General features: G+C 47.5%; 1 protein-coding gene across 10 annotated transcripts in view; it reads left to right on the forward strand.

Annotated features, from left to right (window-relative positions):
• Window positions 1-15,830, forward strand: part of STAU2 (staufen double-stranded RNA binding protein 2) — a 33,318-nt gene extending 17,488 nt beyond the window's left edge. For 3 of the 10 annotated variants that reach the window (XM_078600466.1, XM_078600459.1, XM_078600461.1), the window contains exons 12-17: window positions 999-1,071; window positions 3,000-3,225; window positions 4,308-4,425; window positions 6,615-6,728; window positions 12,263-12,336; window positions 13,055-13,279. In XM_078600466.1, coding sequence (XP_078456592.1) covers window positions 999-1,071; window positions 3,000-3,225; window positions 4,308-4,425; window positions 6,615-6,728; window positions 12,263-12,336; window positions 13,055-13,154 — 705 coding nt within the window. In that variant the 3' untranslated portion in view covers window positions 13,155-13,279. Of the gene's footprint in view, window positions 1-998; window positions 1,072-2,999; window positions 3,226-4,307; window positions 4,426-6,614; window positions 6,729-12,262; window positions 12,337-13,054; window positions 13,281-15,626 lie in introns of those variants that run through there. The other 7 variants (XM_078600469.1, XM_078600460.1, XM_078600468.1 and 4 more) reach the window with 5 other exon arrangements.
• The last annotated feature ends 6,990 nt before the right edge of the window (window positions 15,831-22,820 follow it).

Here is a 22,820-nt window from a genome sequence, read left to right on the forward strand (position 1 = left end):
ATGGGGAAGAGTCGTTACACAGAGCTACTAAAGATTTATGTAAAGAACACAGGTGCTGAGGGAAATTGGAAAGAGAACAGGTTGGTAAGGGATAATTGAGAACACAGGTGGCTGTATATCTAACATCGGAGAGGAAGCGGCACAGGTGGTGAAGGGATAATTACTGAGAGGGTACTGTAGCAAGAGAACACACACACACAGGTGGTTAGGAATTAAAGATCGAGAGGGAGATAAAAAAGGGGAGCCTCGCTGGCAATAGGCCTATTGATATGTGCGAGGATAATAGAGCCGATTATGTCTGCGTGAGTGAAATCCCCTAACCCCGACCTCCTTTACCATTACTTCTTGTGGGAAAATTGCTTTTGACAGACGCGATTTTGAGATACGTGCGTTTTTTGCAGGAACGCATATATCGCCTATGTCAAGGAGTGCCTGTATTGAAGGCTGCCTTTGGCCTACTTTTTGAGCAGAGGGGAAGTGTAACTAAAGATCTGCGGTCTATGTTCCATGCCTTCACAAATCCACAATGACCAATGCTGCGGAGTACTGTATGGTCAAATAACCCCCACAAGCAGCACAGCGTGGGGTGATTCAACCATTTGTTGCACACAGTCTGCACACAGTCTGCACCAGCAGCAGGCCATGCTTTCCCACCTGATGACGGATGCTTGTGTTGCGCCCGAAACGTCGTGATGTATTTTATTTTTCTACCTACGTGACTTGACCGAAAGAACCAAAGAGTATGGATTCCTGCAGTCACGAAAGCTTCAAATCAAGATTGGCAAAAGGCTGTACCTGTAGGAAGGGGTCCTAATGATTCCCAAGAAGATAAGGGACAAAACTATCATGCATTTACCAACGAATTAAAGCTACGAAAAAGCATGAAATGTGGATATGTTCTGTGCTGACCCTCATCTCCTCCATGTGTTGCACTCTGCCCACTCTCTCTATTCCTGCCCCACCATCGCCTGTTCCCTACCCCTGTGCCCCTCCCTTAGCAGTGTCAGCCGCAAGAGGGTGAGAAGCCGGTGGATACACGCAAAGTGACCTTCGCGGAACCAGCCAGCCCCAGTAAGTAGCTCCTTCCCTACTACGGCAGGGTGGTCTGGGCTCCGATTGACTTGTGCCTCTCTTCACACGGACATCTGAACCTGATGCACTTGAGCAGGTGCCAGGTATCGCGGCGACCCTCTGCCCTACTGATTGACGTCATACCCAATGAATGAGTCATTATTCCTGCCCCTGATCCTGCTTGGCCACGAGCCAGACTCAGATGTCTTGCGAAGTCACTTGGTTCCAGCTTAGCATGGCACATAGCCATTGGAAACCACCTGTACCGCTAGCGCCCAATGCTGGCTCAGCTCGAATGTGCCAGTGGAAATTGTGTATTGGAGTGGTTCTCGACTTGGTATTTGGGATTAAATTACCCAGGATTGTCGTGTCAAGTTGAAGTGCTTTGCACTCATCCACCACCCAGCTATCACATCCTCCGTGTGTTGTGTGTAGTGTGCTTTTTTAAATCCTTTATATTAAGTTCACTTGCTTGCGCGCTTACGACCGTGCAAATCTTTCGGTCGTTTTTTTAACCCACTTCCCGTGATCCAATCGAGCTGACATTTTGCACACAGACTTGTTGTGTGTGAAAATTTATTTTCATGAAATTTTTTTTCAAAAAGTTTACACTTTTTAGGAAAAAAATAATTATACTTAATTACCAATTGCTTAATGGTGGCAGGCACTCATCTGACCCATAGGTGGCAGCCATCTCAAGCCAGAGGACGAGAGGACTCTAACCGCCCGTTTCAAAGACCAATGTGGGCTGGGTTGTGGCCCATTGAACACGCATATAAAGGATTTATAGTGAAAAACTTTGTTTTCAATTTATATTCCATTTGAGTCATTGGCATCATGTCATGAGACAAAAGCTTTTTCGTTCGGCACCCTCAGCTCGCCGTCCACCACCGCATGTCAGATGATAGAAATGGCCTTGGAAGAAGTCATTGAACTACTCTTGAAGTCAATTTCAGGTGGCATTTTTATCCATACTTGAAGTACAGATTTTTTTTTAAACTTAACTTTCGTGACTGCAGGAATTCATATTCTTGGCTCTTTCGGTAAAGTCACGTAGATAGCAAATAAAAAAAAAATGCAATAATAAATTGAAAATAATAAAAGCAAAAAACCCACGACGTTTCGATCGCTTGTGTTGCGATCAAAACGTCGTGGGTTTTTTGCTTTTATTATTTTCAATTTATTATTGAAATTTTTATTGTATTTTATTATGTTTTTCTATCTACGTGACTTTACCGAAAGAACCAAGAATATGGAGCACAGATGTAAAATTCCCTGCAACGAGTGTGCATTGCATCTTTGTGTGACCAACTATTTAAATTCTCAGAGCTGGAATAAACTAAATTAAGTAAAAACATCTTTAAACATTATTGGTTCTTTGCACGAATGCATAGTTTAGGCAGAGACCATCAACTCGTCGCTCTTGATAACCAGGTTTAATTACAGGTGGCTGAAACCTGGAGTCAAACCCAGAATCTCAGTGGTGTTGGCTCGGTGCTTCTGACATGGTGTTAGCCTCCCAAAGCCACCGGCCACCTCTACAGTGCACCCTGAAACGTAGACAAAACCTTATATAGTAAAACCTTGGATTGCGAGCATAATTCGTTCAGGAAACATGTTTGTAATCCAAAGCACTCGTATATCAGTTGTGATCACGTGACGCTCGGCAGACAAAGCATATACACGTACTGCTCGTATTGCAAGACCTCGTTCGTTTATCAAATTAACATTTATTAACAAAAATTTGCTCGTCTTGCAAAACACTCGCAGACCAAGTTAATCGGAATCCAAGGTTTTACTGTAAATGTATGTTGACCTTCTTTCGCACCGTACATAGCCAACCGTGCTAATCAGAGATGCAATTGGTGCACCTCGCCTGCTCCACCCCGTGTCTCCCCGTGCCGCTCTCTCCTTTCTCTGCTGCTCAGACCAAAAGGGTATCCTGCACCTGTCAGCTGATGTCTACCAGCAGATGGAGGCTGCACGAAACCGGGCTGGCGGTCCCCCTCCCCAGCAGCAGCAGCAGCAGCATCAGCAGCATCAGCAGCAGCAGCAGCATCCTGCCATGGGCTACGGCAAGAAGGAGCCGTCGTGGGGGGGCCCAGGCTCCATGCACCCCCACGGCCTAGGAAACACCACTGCCACCATTCCCAGGTGCTTTTGTGGATCCCCATGGCAGCACACTCAAGCAGGCGGCTCACGCGGGGGCATTCCCATAAGCGTCGGGCTAAACTATCGCTCTTGATAAACACGAGCGAAACTTTGTGTCCGTTCTAACAGCAGTATTTTAATATTCGGGGTGGGGTGATGGCACAGTGGTGTGAGTGTACTGCGCTATTAACTCGACGATGTGAGGTCCATACGCGGCCATGGCTAACAGCGCTGGCGTGTGCTATCCCAGTTGGTCTTGGGTGCGCCCTTCATCAGCCTACACTGACCGTCATGGTGGAGTATGGTTAAACAACCCCCTTGTCTAATACGGTATGGGGAAGAGTGGATTTGGGGCTATCAATTATGATAATGATTATTATACATATTTATTGAATAAAAAATAAATATATTGTTAAAAAAAAAAAACATTTGGTAACTTTAACTTTGGTGTGGACCAATCAGTTTCAAGGACAATGCATATATTATCATAGTATGTTTTTTGTTTGCATTTTGGCTGCAAGTTTTGTGGTTAATGCGGACATGAATCCTTGTAAAAAGGTTTCAGTTTTGTTGCCAGAAAAAAGGGGAAAAACCCCTATTATTATTTTAACTTTGTAGTAGCGCGGCCTCCCCAGGACCCTCGGGTAAACTTGTCTAAGCGAGTGTCCTGCTGGACAGGTTTCTGGGCTAGCATGTAAAACTGTTTCATCATTTTGGGATAGGCCACATCGTGATCTAGCCAATGTTTTGTCATAAAACCCTCCACCCTCCGGCATTGTCAAACAAATGAAATTGTCAAGTGTACAACAATTTAATGTGCCAATTAATTGTTTCAGCTCATCCGTAAGTTAAGAGCAATTCTCATCTTATTATATCAGTTAGATAAGACGTTTCGCTTGAAACTGCATCGAGCATCTTCAGGTCATGAAACCACGAAGTAAGAATTTCATTTGTTTGGCTCGCGACAAAGATTTATCGAAATCGTTACGTGCTCTAATCCAAAAATCAATTGTCAATCTTAACAACGGAAGCGAAAACCTACGGGTTACGTAAAACTGAGTGCGCGTGTGTGTGTGGCGATGCAGGGAGCTGCTGATGAAGGGCGGCTCGCCCACGGCGGAGGCCATGGTGAAGGTGCCGCCCGTCCACATGGCCCACGCGTGCCAGCAACTCGACTACCTGGCTCGTGAACAAGGCTTCCAGGTGGCCGCTCTGCGGTGGACAGTGTCCCTGCGTGTCAAGCGAAGGGGTTTTCTCTCGGCGTTTTAGTATCGCGCGTGTGTTTATGTTGAGTGGAGCGCGGTAGCCAAGTGGTTAGTGCACGGCACTACAAACCCAGCGGCCTGAGTTCGTTTTCTGCTCAGAGCCAATATAAGTGAATCGGACCTGGGCCTCCGTGAGGTCAACTCACCCTTAAAACGAGTACCTGGTGCAGTGTGTAAACATTGACAAAGGTAGCCGGGCGTGGTTCTGGCCATACCACCCCCTAGTACACTGTGCCGTCCTTCATAGTTGCTCGCTAACAGTACTTGCCCCAACAGTCTATTGAGGCTATAGGGGGGGATTTTCCCTTAGTAAATCTACTGCTGGGTGAAGATCACCCTCACCCACACCTTGTTGGTTGTGGAGATTGTTTGACCATACTTGGCCACGGCGGTCAGTGCTCATTGTTGATCGGGAGGGCATCCAGGATTGGTTCAAATATTGCTCACCACTGATATTATCTTTGGCTGGAAAATATAACGTAGTGCTGGGTTCACAGAGGAATGCGTTGACCATTGTGCTACCACTGACTTTCGATGTACTGTACAACATGTCGTTATAACCATCTTGGTATTCTTGGTTCTTTCGGTAAAGTCACGTAGAAGGGAAATAATTAAATAATATTTATATAAAACAATAAAAATTCTCACGACGTTTCGACTGCAACACAAGCAATCATCATCAGGTGTGAAATCCAATTTTGTTGCTGTGGATTTCACAGCTGATGATGATTGCTTGTGTTGCAGTCGAAACGTCGTGAGAATTTGTTTTGTTTTATATTTATATTATTTTATTATTTTCTTTCTACGTGACTACCGAAAGAACCAAGAATATGAATCCCTGCAGGCACGAAAGCTTTAAATCAAAACCCTCTTAGTGATGGTGTCACTCGAGCATCATAGCGGTGAACCGATTCGACTGTGATGTGAAAGTCTTTTTACGCTCACGAAAGCTTCAAACTCGCGTCGGACAGTCTTGAACACACAGCAAGCTGGCAGCTACTGGAGAAGAGCTCTTAGGACCATGTTTGCACTGAAATATCAGAGAGGGTTTTAGATGTGTTTTTGGGTTTTGTCCTGTGTTGTTCCGCATTATATCCGACCTTTCGCTGCACATGCTGGGAACTTCATTAACTGAATTCAGCATCTCACTTTTTCCCGTGATGATTATCGTGTTGTCTGATACTGCTGGTGTTGCTGGTTCTTGATGCCGATTGTTTCACTGGTGGGGTTTCTACAGGAAATTAATTATAATCGTATCGAAACGCGAACAGCGCAATAAGGATAGAAATCGGTGAACAAGTATTATCAGGAATTCCTCGGGCACTGCATTAGTGAGATGTTATCTCCCTCTCCTGGTATGCAGTAGGTTGTGGGTTCGATACAGACCCTGACTCCTGTATATTTGGAGTTCACGTGTTCTCACGCTACGTGGTCGCGTGGATTTTTCTCTTGGCCCTCACCAGTTTTGCCTTCCACCTTCAGAAAGTTGCGTTGAGATTATTTGGCTGCTACTCAAAAAATCCACGTGAGCCACTTAGACGAGTTATCATGCATGGCCAGGTTGCCTCTGGAATAGAGCTAATAACTCAGTGGGCTTTACCTGCTAAAAAAAATATCTATAAATAGGATTTTAATAAATGTATTAATCAGAGGTGGCTGAGTGGCTGAAAGTTCAGAGCAATAAAGTGGCTCCGCTTAGGCCTAGTTTCTAATCCAGTCAGCCAATCATGATTACATTTGTGTCTCAAGTCTTTTGAGTTGATGGTCTCAGCTTTGGCACCAATAACTGGACTTAAAACATCACGTTTAAATTTTCCTTTTTAAATTAAATCTGCATATGTCTTGCTCTATAAATGAATAAAGTATTTGTTGGACTGCCATGTGCTGAATATCCCTGTAGCTGGGCACGTGAGAATATGGACCATTCCTCACGTGGATTGGAAAAAAACGGGTTTTTCAAAAGTATCTCGGTTTTGATTCTATGATTTCACCTATGGGTTGATGCACTGCTCTTTGAGACTTCCAAATAGACATTTCGTCCCATGACCCTGACACCGATCGCGAAATTGGAACACAATTGCACACCTTAACAATAAATGTGGGATTTGTGTGTTTGGTGATGCACAGGTGCAGTACATGGACATGCAGCGTGGGAAGGATATTATGAGCACCCTTACCATCCTGCCCCTGCAAATAGCGTTCCATGGCGTGGGCAGCACTGTGGAGGCGGCACGCGATCAGGTGCTCCTGCACTGAACACGCCACACCTGCCCGCTTGCTCGCTCACCCACACCACAAAGATCCCCCGTGTAGCCTTAACAGACTGTAGGAGCAAGTGCTGTTAGCGAGCACCTATGAAGGCAGGCACGGCACACGAGGGTTGGGTGGCCAGCACCACGCCCGGCCACCTTTGTTTCCCCAGTGGCGATCTTTACACACTGCACCAGGTACTTATTTGAGGCTGAGTCGACCTAGGGGAGGCCCATAATCGGTTCAGATAATTATCATCACTGGTGTTCTCCGTGACCGGGAATCGAACCCGGTTCGCCAGGTTCACAGTGCAGTTTTCTAACTGCTACACCACCGATCCCCACTCACTTGCTCACCCACTCACCCTACTCATTTGGTCACCTGCATGTTGGTTCGCTCACTCGCTCGCCCGCCCGCCCATACCTCACGCTTGTACATACACTCAACTGGCTTGCTCATCCACGTGCTCGATCGCTCACCAACACCTCACTTGATCATACACCCAGTGGTCAAAGTGCCGGTAAGAAATACTCAGATGGTATGGTATACTTGCAAATTCAAGTGTAAACCTGGGATGAGGTGACCACTCTTTATTATACATTTGAAATGCACAATAATACCATTATGTAGTCGACACATGTGTGACACACCACCTCGCGCACACCACCTCACTCCACCTCACTCACACCACCTCACTCACACCACCTCACTCACACCACCTCACTCACACCACCTCACTCACTCCACCTTACTCACACCACCTCACTCACACCACCTCACTCACACCACCTCACTCACACCACCTCACTCACACCACCTCACTCACACCACCTCACTCACACCACCTCACTCACACCACCTCACTCACTCACCTCACTCACACCACCTCACTCACACCACCTCACTCACACCACCTCACTCACACCACCTCACTCACACCACCTCACTCACACCAACACACTCACACCACCTCACTCACACCACCTCACTCACACCACCTCACTCACACCACCTCACTCACTCACTCACCTCACTCACACCACCTCACACCACCTCACTCACACCACCTCACTCACACCACCTCACTCACACCACCTCACTCACACCACCTCACTCACTCACCTCACTCACACCACCTCACACCACCTCACTCACAACACCTCACTCACACCACCTCACTCACTCCACCTTACTCACACCACCTCACTCACACCACCTCACTCACACCACCTCACTCACACCACCTCACTCACTCACCTCACTCACACCACCTCACACCACCTCACTCACAACACCTCACTCACACCACCTCACTCACTCCACCTTACTCACACCACCTCACTCACACCACCTCACTCACACCACCTCACTCACACCACCTCACTCACACCACCTCACTCACTCACCTCACTCACACCACCTCACTCACACCACCTCACTCACACCACCTCACTCACACCACCTCACTCACACCACCTCACTCACACCAACACACTCACACCACCTCACTCACACCACCTCACTCACACCACCTCACTCACACCACCTCACTCACTCACCTCACTCACACCACCTCACACCACCTCACACACACCACCTCACCACACCACCCCCACCCACCCACCCACCCCTCACTCACACCCCCCCACCTCACCACACCACCCACCCACCACACCACCTCACTCACACCACCACACTCACACCACCCTCACTCACACCCCTCACTCACACCACCTCACTCACACCACCTCACTCACACCACCTCACTCACACCACCTCACTCACACCACCTCACACACTCACCTCACACACTCCACCTCACTCACACCACCTTACTCACACCACCTCACACCACCTCACTCACACCACCTCACTCACTCACTCACACCACCTCACTCACACCACCTCACTCACACCACCTCACTCACACCACCTCACTCACTCACCTCACTCACACCACCCCACTCACACCACCTCACTCACACCACCTCACTCACACCACCTCACACCACCTCACTCACACCACCTCACTCACACCACCTCACTCACACAACCCCACTCACACCACCTCACTCACACCACCTCACTCACTCACCTCACTCACACCACCTCACTCACTCACACCACCTCACTCACTCAACCTCACTCACACCACCTCACTCACACCACCTCACTCACCCCACCTCACTCACACCACCTCACACCACCTCACACCACCTCACTCACCTCACTCACACCACCTCACTCACACCACCTCACTCACTCACCTCACTCACACCACCTCACTCACACCACCTCACTCACACCACCTCACTCACACCACCTCACTCACACCACCTCACTCACACCACCTCACTCACCTCACTCACCTCACTCACACCACCTCACACCACCTCACTCACACCACCTCACTCACACCACCTCACTCACTCACTCACCTCACTCACACCACCTCACTCACTCCACCTCACTCACACCACCTCACTCACACCACCTCACTCACACCACCTCACTCACTCCACCTCACTCACACCACCTCACTCACACCACCTCACTCACACCACCTCACTCACCTCACTCACACCACCTCACTCACACTACCTCACTCACACCACCTCACTCACACCACCTCACTCACACCACCTCACTCACACCACCTCACTCACACCACCTCACTCACTCCACGTCACTCACACCACCTCACACCACCTCACTCACACCACCACACTCACACCACCACACTCACACCACCTCACTCACTCCACCTCACTCACACCACCTCACTCACACCACCTCACTCACACCACCTCACTCACACCACCTCACTCACTCACCTCACTCACTCCACCTCACTCACACCACCTCACTCACCCCACCTCACTCACACCACCTCACTCACTCACTCACACCACCTCACTCACACCACCTCACTCACACCACCTCACTCACACCACCTCACTCACTCACCTCACTCACACCACCCCACTCACACCACCTCACTCACACCACCTCACTCACACCACCTCACACCACCTCACTCACACCACCTCACTCACACCACCTCACTCACACAACCCCACTCACACCACCTCACTCACACCACCTCACTCACTCACCTCACTCACACCACCTCACTCACTCACACCACCTCACTCACTCAACCTCACTCACACCACCTCACTCACACCACCTCACTCACCCCACCTCACTCACACCACCTCACACCACCTCACACCACCTCACTCACCTCACTCACACCACCTCACTCACACCACCTCACTCACTCACCTCACTCACACCACCTCACTCACACCACCTCACTCACACCACCTCACTCACACCACCTCACTCACACCACCTCACTCACACCACCTCACACCACCTCACTCACCTCACTCACACCACCTCACTCACACCACCTCACTCACCTCACTCACACCACCTCACTCACACCACCTCACTCACACCACCTCACTCACACCACCTCACTCACACCACCTCACTCACCTCACTCACCTCACTCACACCACCTCACCACCTCACTCACACCACCTCACTCACACCACCTCACTCACACCACCTCACTCACACCACCTCACTCACTCACTCACCTCACTCACACCACCTCACTCACTCCACCTCACTCACACCACCTCACTCACACCACCTCACTCACACCACCTCACTCACTCCACCTCACTCACACCACCTCACTCACACCACCTCACTCACCTCACTCACACCACCTCACTCACACCACCTCACTCACACCACCTCACTCACACTACCTCACTCACGCCACCTCACTCACACCACCTCACTCACACCACCTCACTCACACCACCTCACTCACACCACCTCACTCACTCCACGTCACTCACACCACCTCACACCACCTCACTCACACCACCACACTCACACCACCTCACTCACACCACCTCACTCACCTCACTCACTCCACCTCACTCACACCACCTCACTCACACCACCTCACTCACACCACCTCACTCACACCACCTCACTCACACCACCTCACTCACACCACCTCACTCACTCAACCTCACTCACACCACCTCACTCACACCACCTCACTCACACCACCTCACTCACACCACCTCACTCAGTCACCTCACTCACTCCACCTCACTCACACCACCTCACTCACACCACCTCACTCACACCACCTCACTCACACCACCTCACTCACACCACCTCACTCACTCACCTCACTCACTCCACCTCACTCACACCACCTCACTCACACCACCTCACTCACACCACCTCACTCACACCACCTCACTCACTCACCTCACTCACACCACCTCACTCACTCCACCTCACTCACACCACCTCACTCACTCACCTCACTCACTCCACCTCACTCACACCACCTCACTCACTCACCTCACTCACACCACCCCACTCACTCACCTCACTCACTCACCTCACTCACACCACCTCACACCACCTCACTCACACCACCTCACACCACCTCTCTCACACCACCTCACTCACACCACCTCACTCACACCACCTCACTCACCACCTCACTCACACCACCTCACTCACACCACCTCACTCACACCACCTCACTCACTCACCTCACTCACACCACCCCACTCACTCACCTCACTCACTCACCTCACTCACACCACCTCACACCACCTCACTCACACCACCACACTCACACCACTTCACTCACACCACCTCACTCACACCACCTCACTCACACCACCTCACTCACACCACCTCACTCACACCACCTCACACCTCACTCACACCACCACACTCACACCACCTCACACCACCTCACTCACACCACCTCACTCACACCACCTCACTCACACCACCTCACTCACACCACCTCACACACCACCACACTCACACCACCTCACTCACACCACCTCGTGGTGCAATACAAAATGACTTGGCATGTAAACGTTCACCCACACATTCTTTGATTAATCGTTATCATTCTTGCACAACATTTATTCATAAATCATATTTTTTTTTTACAAATGTGTTCATTTCCCTGCTTGTACTGTCAAATTTGTGCCATTAATAGATCATCTCATTTGTAATGCAGAATTGAAGCTATTTTGTTGGTACTGTTTCATTTGTGCTGCTCTGTTTAGGACAATCATCATCTCTGTTCCCTCGCTGATTTGTACCGTATGTCTTGTTCCTGACCATTAGCCTGCAAGAAAAACTTGAATTTTAAATTAATCGTTGTATGCCTAGCAGGTACATAACACCCATTCGTTAAGATGTGAACCAATGTAGTCTGTGCAGCATCGTTGAAAACAAACAAAATGCTATGCAAGCTGAACAGAGACTGTGTGATGGAATTTCACTCTACTTTTATCGATGAGGATAAAGAGGATGAAAGTGGAATTTAAAATCCTTATCAACAACACGGCTTGCCAGCTGTGTGTCAGCTGCGTACTTATTGGGGATGATCGTAAAGGTATCGCCCTGCCGTCCTGATGGTGACGCTTTGTATCCCTCCCCATCTTCTTTCACAGGCTGCCCTCAACACATTGAAGCAGGTATCTGAACAGGGCCTGGATGCTTTGGCCAGCAAAGGAAAACCAGACAAGTACTTCACACATCTTGGAAACCAATGGTTTTAAAAAGGGTCTCAGTGACCCATCACGTCCGCTCTCATGTCCTCATGGTCTTTGACTTGAGTTGCTTCGGGAAGTGAGATTTAGGCTCCCATTTCTCTGCCAAGGCTGTTGTAATGTGCCCAGAATTCTCAGAGGGGGCAACTTGGAGAATTTAACACGAACATTTGATGTTGCGTCGTTAAAATGTACGCGCGATAATGCACACGGTGGAAAAAAGCATACTTTGACAGGTCCTAATTTTGTAATTGGCCTGCCAAATCACACACCTGAAAGTTATACCAAAGTGTGGAGAGTAATGGGGTAAGAATGGTTTAAGTTAAAGAATAATTATTCTTTGGACATATCCACAATTGTATTCCTGGTTTTGTATTAGCATTCTGTCGTAGGACAAAGAGTCAATTTGGAAATCGAATTGTGACCCTGTGCGCATGAGAACAACTCTGCAGGAGATTTGTGTAGAAACGTTTTCAAAGAAACCCTTCAAATGGAAATGTTATATTACCTTTTACACAATGCAAAATTAAACGAGTGTTTTTCGCATTAAAGTCAAACCTATATTTAAATTCTCAAAGCTGGTATTTAGCCAAATTAAGTAAAAACATTATTTGGTGGATATTTTTGTACAGTAAATGTTGAGTGGGCTTAGACCATCAATTAGCTACACTTGAAAACCCGGTTTAATCACAGGTATCTGCCTGGATTCGAACCCAAGAACTCATCGGTGACAGCTCAGCACTCTGAGTCACCCGGACACCTCGATTTTCAGGTCAATTTTAACACAATGTAATCAAGTCATTCTGCGAACATTTTTACTGGACCTCTTGTAAAGCATGTACATTATTCGAGACCCTGTACATCAGAGGAACAGTGGGAAACAACAAAGCCGGTATGGGGAGATCGGCAAGGGAGATTAGATACGACAGACACTTTCAGGGAATTATTGTATAAATAGCTGGGGGAGTTACAAACAGAATCAGGGTAATCCAGAAGGGAGGTTATGTACAGAGGGGTCATTTGTTCACAGGCGAATCAATGAGCATGCATTGCTGGGCCTAGTGGTGTAGCAGACATTATTACTTGCATGAGACACCCAACTTGCTGGGCCATGATGTGGTTTGGCCTAAAGATGGCAGTACAGCAAGTAGAGATTGCTGACATTAATGTTTTTCGCATGAACACATGGGTTTTCTCTGTTCGCTACCAGTTTCTTCTCGCATGCGAAACAAAAATAATTGTCAGTTCAATTACCATGTAGACATTTGCGAAGAATAGAATTAATGATAACTTCTTCTTGGTTCTTTCGGTAAAGTCACGTAGAATGGAAATAAAATAATAAAAATAAAACATAATAAAATAATTCTCACGACGTTTCGGCCACAATGCAAGCAGCCGTCCTCAGGTGGAGAACAGTGTCTGTCGAAGAGACAGAGTTTGAGAGTCTGAGTGGCCGAAACGTCGTGAGAATGATTTTATTATGTTTTATTTTTATTATTTTATTATTTCCATTCTACGTGACTTTACCGAAAGAACCAAGAAGATGAATCCCTGGAGTCACGAAAGCTTTAAATCGAAATTTAATGATAACTTTTTTTTTATTAAATCGCGTAAATGCTTTATGATGCTGGTTGTAATCACCAGTGAAACGTTCTACTGAATTGTAAATATTGTGAGTTTGCTCTTTCGCACACAACTGGTGTGTTGAAGTAGTAATCAATTGACACGTTCTGCTCACGGGTTAATCCTTACTAATTGGCTGTATCGGATGGGTGTACGACACGTTGACATTTACGCGATTTAACCCAAAAAAAACCACAATCACGTCAGTGCATTATTGAATTGGCCATACCTGTCCAGTAGAGTAGGAGCATCGCCAAACGAGGCTTGAGGCTTTCTACTAGTGGCCCTTAGCGAGTGGATGGCCTTGAGCCTATACATGACTGTGCAGTTGGCCAGTGGGGGTAGTTTCAGAGTGTGGAGCTTGCAGTGTAAAGATTGACTTGGGGCTTCAACTGAAAGCCTTGGTTGCTGGAGCAGATAGCACATGCCGTGGTATCGAGTGAGAGTTAGTTGTCCTTTCCTTGCACCTCCGATGAGCACGGTCGGCTACGTACGGTGTGAAGGAAGCTGCACATTCATCGGTGTGACAGCCAAGCAGGGGCGTGACCAGAGAGGATATTGAAGACGATGATGGCAATCTCGTAGTTTGACCAAGTCTGGATGTATTCATTGAGGGGATCTGAGTATTGGAGAGATGTGGTATAATTTTTGGGTGCGGAGGGAAAATCTGTTAGTGGCATTTTGGATCATCTGTAGTTTTGAGGTGAGGAATGTGGGGAAGTGAGAGCTTGATGAAGTCAAAGAGGGTGAAGGTTCTCAGCAGTAGCTACAGTGAAAAAGTGGCTAATGTTGTGCAGATGTAGGTGTGGGGTCTTGCAGAGTCCAGAAGTATGGAAAAAGAACGAGTGCTTGGGTTCAATGATGATCCAAGGTTGTATAAAGTCACACTTCAGAATGTGTAGGTGTGAACTGGAGGCTTTACTGAGTGTGTCCTTTTTTCCAATGGGAACTTCATATTTGGCAACATTTCATTGGGGATAACTATCAAAGTTCGGAACAGATAGATTCAAGAATAAGTTGCTGTCCTGTCATCTCTCGGCCACCTCAATGCCCAAGCATCCAACACCTGGTATTCCCAGGCAGTCTGCCATGCAAGTAGTAAACAGTTTAAAACCGTATTAGCTTCTGAGATCTGACAGTAAATTGCATTAAAAAATGTAATTGTTTACTCGTCAAAGTGAGAATATTGTTTAATTATGAACACCGGATCCCAGTCGGTTCTGGTCCAGCACACTGTACCACGTTTATTTATCACTCTCCCTGGTGACCCTACCACTCGTCCTATGTCATTGTACATGTACAGCCCTATTGACAATCCACTGCCGGATGAAGGCCTTCCCGGCTTCACCACACTGGTCAGTGTGGGTTGGTGAAAGCAGTGGCCGTAGATGTGGGAGTATAGAAGTGCAGTACCAAAATTTATTTTTGCTGTCCACCACAGCCATGCAACAAGATGTTGTGCATGGTGGCTCCCCCCCCCCCCCCCGATCCAGGCGCTATCCAGGCTAAATGGGCCTGCTTAGCTTTCGAGATCTGGTGAGACCATGCACATTCCTTGTGACTTGGTCATATGCTTGTTGTATGTGTTAAGTGTTAATAAAAAAAAACGTTAAAGTCTCGGCGTGTTTGTGTGTCCCTGCAGTAAGGGGTTGGCTGACAAGATGGACCCCAAGGGGATGGACTTAGGCGGGGGCCTCGTGAAGACCCCTCCTGGCCCGTCCCCCGAGCCCATCGGCACATAGACGGGCAACGCGCCATGCCACGCACACCCCACGCGCCCACGCTACTCAACTTATACCCCAGCTCCTCTTTTCTCCTCCCACAACTCCCCATCTTCTCTCCCAGCTCTCCATCCTTTCCCCCAGTGATGCCTCCACCCCCAAGCTTCCAATCTTTTTTCCCATCTTCTCTTCCCAGCCCTCCCAGCTCTCTCAGCTCCTCATCTTCTCTCCCAGCTCTCCATCCTTTCCCACCAGCTCCCCATCCTCTTCTCCAGTTCTGCATCCACCCCCAGCTTCAAATCTTCATCCCCCAGCTCGCCATCCTCTTCCCAACTCCCATTCTCTCCCAGCTCCCCATCTTTTCTCACAACTCCCCATCTTCCCTGCCAGGTTCCCGTCTTTTTCCGTGTGCCGTGGTGGGGGGGGGGGGGCGCGTGTGGTAGTGCGTTGGTCCGCGCTGCCTGTGTAACCGCACACATTGCACCATAACTCGGGCAGGCGATTCACACGTTCATTTTAAAATCACGATTTTTAAAAAAAGAAATCAGCATTGAATTTTTTACGAGTGGCTGCCATCCATGGAATTGGATTTATCACAGACGAACAAAATTTATCTTGATATTTTTTAAATTTTAAGTTAGTTGCAACTGAAAGTGCTTTCAGTGATGTGTTCTTAATTGGTGATATTTACATTTTGGAGTGGGACTTCACAGCCTCTGTGAATTTACTGCGGCACACTCCCACAAACGATGTGTGAGTGTTCAGTTCAGCCCTGGAGAGGGGTGTTGGACGAGACGCTGGTTTAGAACACGGCCAAACCACGCACGTAGCTCGTCCGTCGTCACCGCATGGCCCAGCCAAAAGTGTTTTTTAAGCGACCCCATCGGCAAATCAAAGCTGGTGGAGCGAGAATTGAGTCGACGTACGCAGTGCTGATGGAAATAAAATGACATGCAGGACGAGGGTAAATTTTTCCTTTATACAAGAATCTTGTAGAGCTACAGAAGTTTGCCAGTCGTCAGTCGAAGTTGACTGATGGATACATTGGTAAAGAGTTGAATTTACTGTGAAGAAGAGTTTCATGGTGAGGGCAGCACTCGGACATGCTGCTACAGCAAGCCGCCCAATACAAGGCTCCCATCCCCTGTGGGGTGGCCTTCATTTGGCGTGAACAGTGCTCGCCAATTGAGCTGAATCGAAATGACCCGACAGATCCTGAGAGAGCATTCTATTTTGAAAACCATGCAAACGTACACGGCATCGATGGCAATTAACAGATGAACTGCTCTCCACTGCAGCTGAGTTTGTCGATTACACAGTTTATCATGCCAGATTCAATGGTCAATGGGTTGTGCTGCCTCGTAATTTTATGACAATAATTTAGTTAATTCTTCATGACATGCCCGGCCCCATGGTGCAATGTGATTCGGTGCAGTTTTCGTGTGTGTGTGCGTGACCCATTCGTGTGTCTGTGTGTGCGTGAGTATGCGTACGTGTGTACGCCGATTCCAGACAAACGTGCAGTACGTGAAGACAACCGATGGCAAGGCTTTAGATTAAAGCGATCATGTAACCAACGGAATTAGAGAAGAGGATTGCTTTTTGCGTTTCAAAGTGTAGCAAAGTAGATCCAGTGGCTGGCAGTTCCTCGCATCTCTACTGGAACCGAAGCCTCTGAAACATTTGATGTTTGCATTTAAAATGAAATATATTCAACGATACTGATAACAAACAGATTCTTTCAAAAACCTTTGTTTAACCGAGGACTCCCAGTTTGCTCCCACGCATCGTTTTGTAGGTGAATGTTGAAGTAATTGGAAATGGCAGTGAAATGCGTGTGTTATCGTGAAAATAGCGAGGGGGGAGTATGGGTGTGGCTGTGCATAGAATATCCTGCAGACTTTGCTTGGAAACGGCGGTTGTCTTCATGTATATCCACTTTAGCAGCACTACATCACCTGTCAGGACGGTAAAATCCAACTCGTTTAGTCTGCAAGAATTGTGACGGCAACGCACTGAGAGGTTACCGTTGGATTGTCAGGCCACGTAACGGTGATGAGAATGCAGTGCTAAAAGAAACATTCGATCTCGTGTTAGTTTTACGCAAGGTTGCAGACTAGAGGTTGTGTTTTTGTAGTTGCTGACTGCTAAGTGTTTATCAATTACTCTAAGTTGTGATCTTTTTTTTTGCATTCCGTTCCCACCATTTAGACCTGCCTGTTGCTCCGAACACAAATCATAAATGGTGGAAACGACTGATATCTTTTTGCGTTGTCTGCATCGGCGGCACGCGCTGACGCTCTGGAGCGTGGGCGGCGGTGAGGGGTGGCGGGTGGCGGGTGGCGTCCGAGTTGCTGCTCTGACTCCAACCAACTCGAGCTCACCTGACCCTGATCCCACCACACCCCACCCCTTCTCCATGCTCGGTGACACTCGCCTGGTTTGGGTCCAGACCAGGTGGCCAGGATTCGTGCAGCCTGAGTCAGGTCACTTATTGTCAGGACCTATATCGCTACGTCAGGACCTGCCTAGCCTGTGTCAGGAGCCATTCGGCCTATGTTTCTGCTGGCGCATGCCCGCAGAAGCATCTGTGGGTGACGATGCCTTCACCGGTTTAGTTGGAGGCTTCCTGTTTTTTGGGCCGTTTTCAAATTTCCACGTTTTAAAAGTTAAATCCGCAACGCTGTTAAGTACACGGCGTAAACGCGTCCTTGGACGAGTCACTAATGATGATGATGATGAAAAACCGTGTGGGGGGGGGGGGGTGACTCGATCAATGTTTCCACTGCTATCCCCCCACTTTGAGTTTTCTTTTCTCTCGCGCTGAGGGGTTGTGTGCGTTCCCAACACCAGCGCCGCATCCCAGCGGTGGGTGCGGTGTCTGGGATTGGGATCCCGACTGGCCTGCGAACGGGCAGCCACACCAGCTAGCGTGTGCGGGACGCGATGACAGAGGCACCCTTTCTTCGGGCTGCAAACGAGACGGTCGCAGCATTTCGAAAATCGATTCGGTACGGTGTCATTTTTTTCTTTCTTCCTCCACAAGAACGGTATAGCGGCGCAGTTGAAGAAACACTAGTAACTGAGAAAAAAAAATAACTAAATTGGAGCTTGAACATTGAGATGTGGCGGTTTTGTACTCTTGACGCGCCCGGGTGCAGCGCGAATGAAGACAGTCTCCTGCACGCGGGTGCCACTTTTTGTTATTTTTTTTCCATCCCCCCCGCCCTCTGTTGGTTTAACAAAGTGTAAGGAAGCATGCACATCCCATAGTCACCATAGTGTATACCCCCCCCCCCTACCAGTGAGTGGCCGTGGAGTGTGTTCTCGTTGGTGTGGCTGAACCCAGAAACTTGCAGTAAAGACACCTTCAGTTTGTGTACCACCAGCTCCATGTGTGTGTCTCGTTTTGTTGCGTCCGGGTGCCACCAAATTTCACGTGGGTGTGTTGGTGCTTCATTAAAGCGGTTCGTGCTGTTCGTAGGTGCTCCTACGCGACTGCAAGACTAAGAAAGAGACCACCTGTTCTGTTATTCCCCGGATCGCCATTATTTTTGAGGTAGCGTCTGTTCTGGGAAATCTGTCTTCTCAGGATGTTAAAAGCCCCGGGGTTTGTCTCTCGCATGATAATACACGACACCGCTCAAGACAATGCTTTTACACCTCGTGCTCCCACCCCCACCCACCCCCCCTTTCCATTGGATGATATTCTTCCCATGATATGTCCCAGCTTTTTTTGTACCTCCGAGGTGGCAACCATAACTGGTACGTGTAATGGTTTAACACATCGAGATTAAATTATGCCAATGTACTGGAAATATGTTGGCGCATGACTAGCCGAACATTTCACCCATAACGCCCTGAGTGGTTCAGGTGGTGTACGCATTTCGAACGGTGGCTATTGGCTGTGTTTTCCTGAATAACCATTACTCGTGACAGCGTCTGTCAGGCTGAGTAACACACTTTTAATTATTTGGCTCTTCTTGAGTGGTCCATTTCTCACCACACCGAACCACAGACTCACCACACATAGACTCACCACACAGACTCGTCAACTTAAACGATGACACTTTTTTTACCAGGTAAGGCACTCGGCTATATAGCTCTTTTTCAGAAGCGACCTGGCCACAAATAATATCTCAACGAAGTGGCTTATCATTGGGGAAATGTAAATCAGCCAAACACTGTTAATCCATGGTTCTAAATGTAGAGGGGGAAACTGGAGGACCTGGAGAAAAATCGACACGACCACGGGGAGAACATGCCAACTCCAAATATACAGGCATCTGGGTCGGGATCGACCCCACGACATCCTGTATGCCAGGCGAGGTAGTTAACATCTCACCACCGTGGCGCTTCAAGTATCTGGATGAGGGCCTCCACAAACCATGTGAGCTGTGGGGGCTTTTCTGACCATATTTGACCACACTGGTCCGTGTGCGTTCGCGAAGATCAGCACCGACGGGGAAGTGCAAAAGATTACAATAATTTATTTTGCTCCCTTCTTGGCTATAAACATCTGGCAGTTCATCAAGCAAGCATGGCTGCTGAAGAAACACTGGGAATCGCATCCAAAGTGCGCTTGTATACTAATATACATTCTCAAAAGGCATTGTGGCTGATTGGATGTGTAAAATATTTAACGTATTTTCATGTGGTGGGGCAGATTTTGGCGGGAGGCCGATTGTCGGCTTATTTTATTATGCGCCGTAGTCGCTCAAACATTTCGCAGCCTCAATCCTGTGCAGCTTGAGTTGGGCGAATTCCGGGTGATTTGGTCACAGGCCAAGTGTGTGTAGTAGCTGGTCTTAACCTTTAATCCGATAGGTACCTCAATGTAGCACAAAAACAAATCAGTAATGCTCTTTATGTACCACGGAAAGCCTAAGTATCAGGATTCTATTTCAGGAGGAAAATTTCATTCTGGGTGTGTGGCCACTGAGTTGTGTTTTTTTTTATATGCAAAACCAAGGCCGTAGCCATGGAGTCAACATTGAGGGGGGACAAAATCTTCCAGGGGGTCCCCCCCCCCCCCCCCCCAGAAAAAAACGAAATTTGAAAACGAATTTCCTGCCTAAAATATTTAAAAATTCACTAACACATGGGATGGACTTTTTATTATTTTTTTACAATAATGTCTAATATTGTATTGTATTACATTGCTCTGTTTTTTCTTTTTTTACCTTTTCTTGTTTCATTGTATATAATGGCAGAGATTAGGGATTAATACAGTACAACCATAACCACAATCATATAAACAGAAATCTATTTTACAGCAATATATTGGGGGGGACATTTTGAGCATATTTGAATATTGGGGGGATCCCCCCTAATATATATTATAATTACGGCCTTGTACAGAACTATATTTTAAAGTGTAGTCTCTGACATGTGGCATTCACGCAGTATTGCATCGACATCATCGCTCGCTGGTTTCTTCGCTAAAAGGGGTCACAATAAGCAGTATTATAGCCCCACTCTTCTGCGGTCAGAGGTCACGGCTGTGGCTGTTCAGTCATTCCAGTAGTCGGTGATGTCTCAGCACAGTTGTCAACTGACCTGTACTTTATGTAACCTTCGAGGATGACGTATCAGCGTATTAGCTAAATCACCAAAAACACGAATTGTATTGAGAAACGTTATATAATTTGTTTAACACGTAGGCTTTCGCGACCAATATCCATAATAGAGGTTGTTTTGGTTAGATCGAGTAAATATATAAATGTGTCGTTAAACCCGCCACCACCCGACACAGCCAACTAGTGAGGGTTGTAGCTTGGCTCTCCAACACACCAGTGAGCTCTTACTAGTGACGAATTGGCACGTTCTGTTTACGTGCCAACCCTTACTAGTTGGCTGTGTCGGGTGGTGGCGGGTTTTAACGACACATTTACGCAATCTAATCCAAAAAAAACTATTATAATTTAACTTTAAAGGACAAACTCTGCGAGAATTGTTAGACTCAACATTTTCTTGAATACGCTATAATAATTCACTTTGTTGAAGTTTTTGCATTATAATATATTAATGTTTTAGTTTTGTACAGCGTCGTTCATGCACACTGCATCGCATGATGGCAGAGAAACCGCAGACAAACTGGGAGGCACGCAGGCGGTGATCCGACACCAAGAAGTGGCCCAAGCTGGACACTCCGATACGCTTGCAACCAACTAATGAGTGCTTGGACAAGTGTGGGAGGAAACGGGAGCGCCCGGAGAAAGCCCACGCGTGTGAGGGGGCAACACTCGATCCCGTACAGAAGGGAGAAGGCGATATTTATAGGTTTTTTCGGTAAAGTCACGTAGGTAAAAATTAAAATTAATAAAAGTAAAATAAAAATAAATAAAAATTACGACGTTTCGGAGGCAACAAAAGCTTCCGTCTGCAGGTGGAACCGTCATAGCACGATAGCATGATAGCTACCGTCACAGCATGATAGCTATCGTGCTGTGACGGTTCCACCTGAAGACGGAAGCTTGTGTTGCCTCCGAAACGTCGTGATTTTTATTTTATTTTTATTTTACTTTTAGTAATTTTAATTTTTTACCTTTGTGACTTTACCGAAAAAAAATCCCTAAGAATATGAATCCTTGCAGTCACGAAAGCTTAAAATCTAGAATTAAGGCGATATTTGTCTGCACTTTGCTGCAACATTCATTCTCTTGGTAAGCCGGGGGTGTCTGACAGATGCCTCGACGCCTCCGAGAAAGGAAGTTGCGCAACATTTCTGCGATCCATCAACCGTCGCCTCCACAATTCTGGATTGCGCCTCCAACATCCGGCTATTATGCATCTCATTGTAAACAAACTCGCGTGTTTATGGTGTTATATACACATACCCTTCAGGTGAGAGATCATAAAGGAAACCTGGAACGAGACAAAGGAAAACAACAGGAAGACAGTAAGATGTTAATTTTAAGGGGTGGAGTGGTAAACCACTGGGTGGTTTTCGAGAATTGTGCGACAAAGCCAGCAACTTGATTGTCATCCTCCAACAATGGCTTACAGCAGTGGCGAATGGTGTCTGAACGCGTCCTGTGACCTTCCTTAGCCTACGTGCACTGGCCAGTGTGGTGAAGTGTCCATTGATAACGTTTCAATGTGTTGGCAACATT

Source organism: Lampetra planeri, chromosome 14 (genome assembly GCF_965212315.1).
Source record: "Lampetra planeri chromosome 14, kcLamPlan1.2.h2, whole genome shotgun sequence".
Classification (NCBI taxonomy): Eukaryota; Metazoa; Chordata; class Hyperoartia; order Petromyzontiformes; family Petromyzontidae; genus Lampetra; species Lampetra planeri.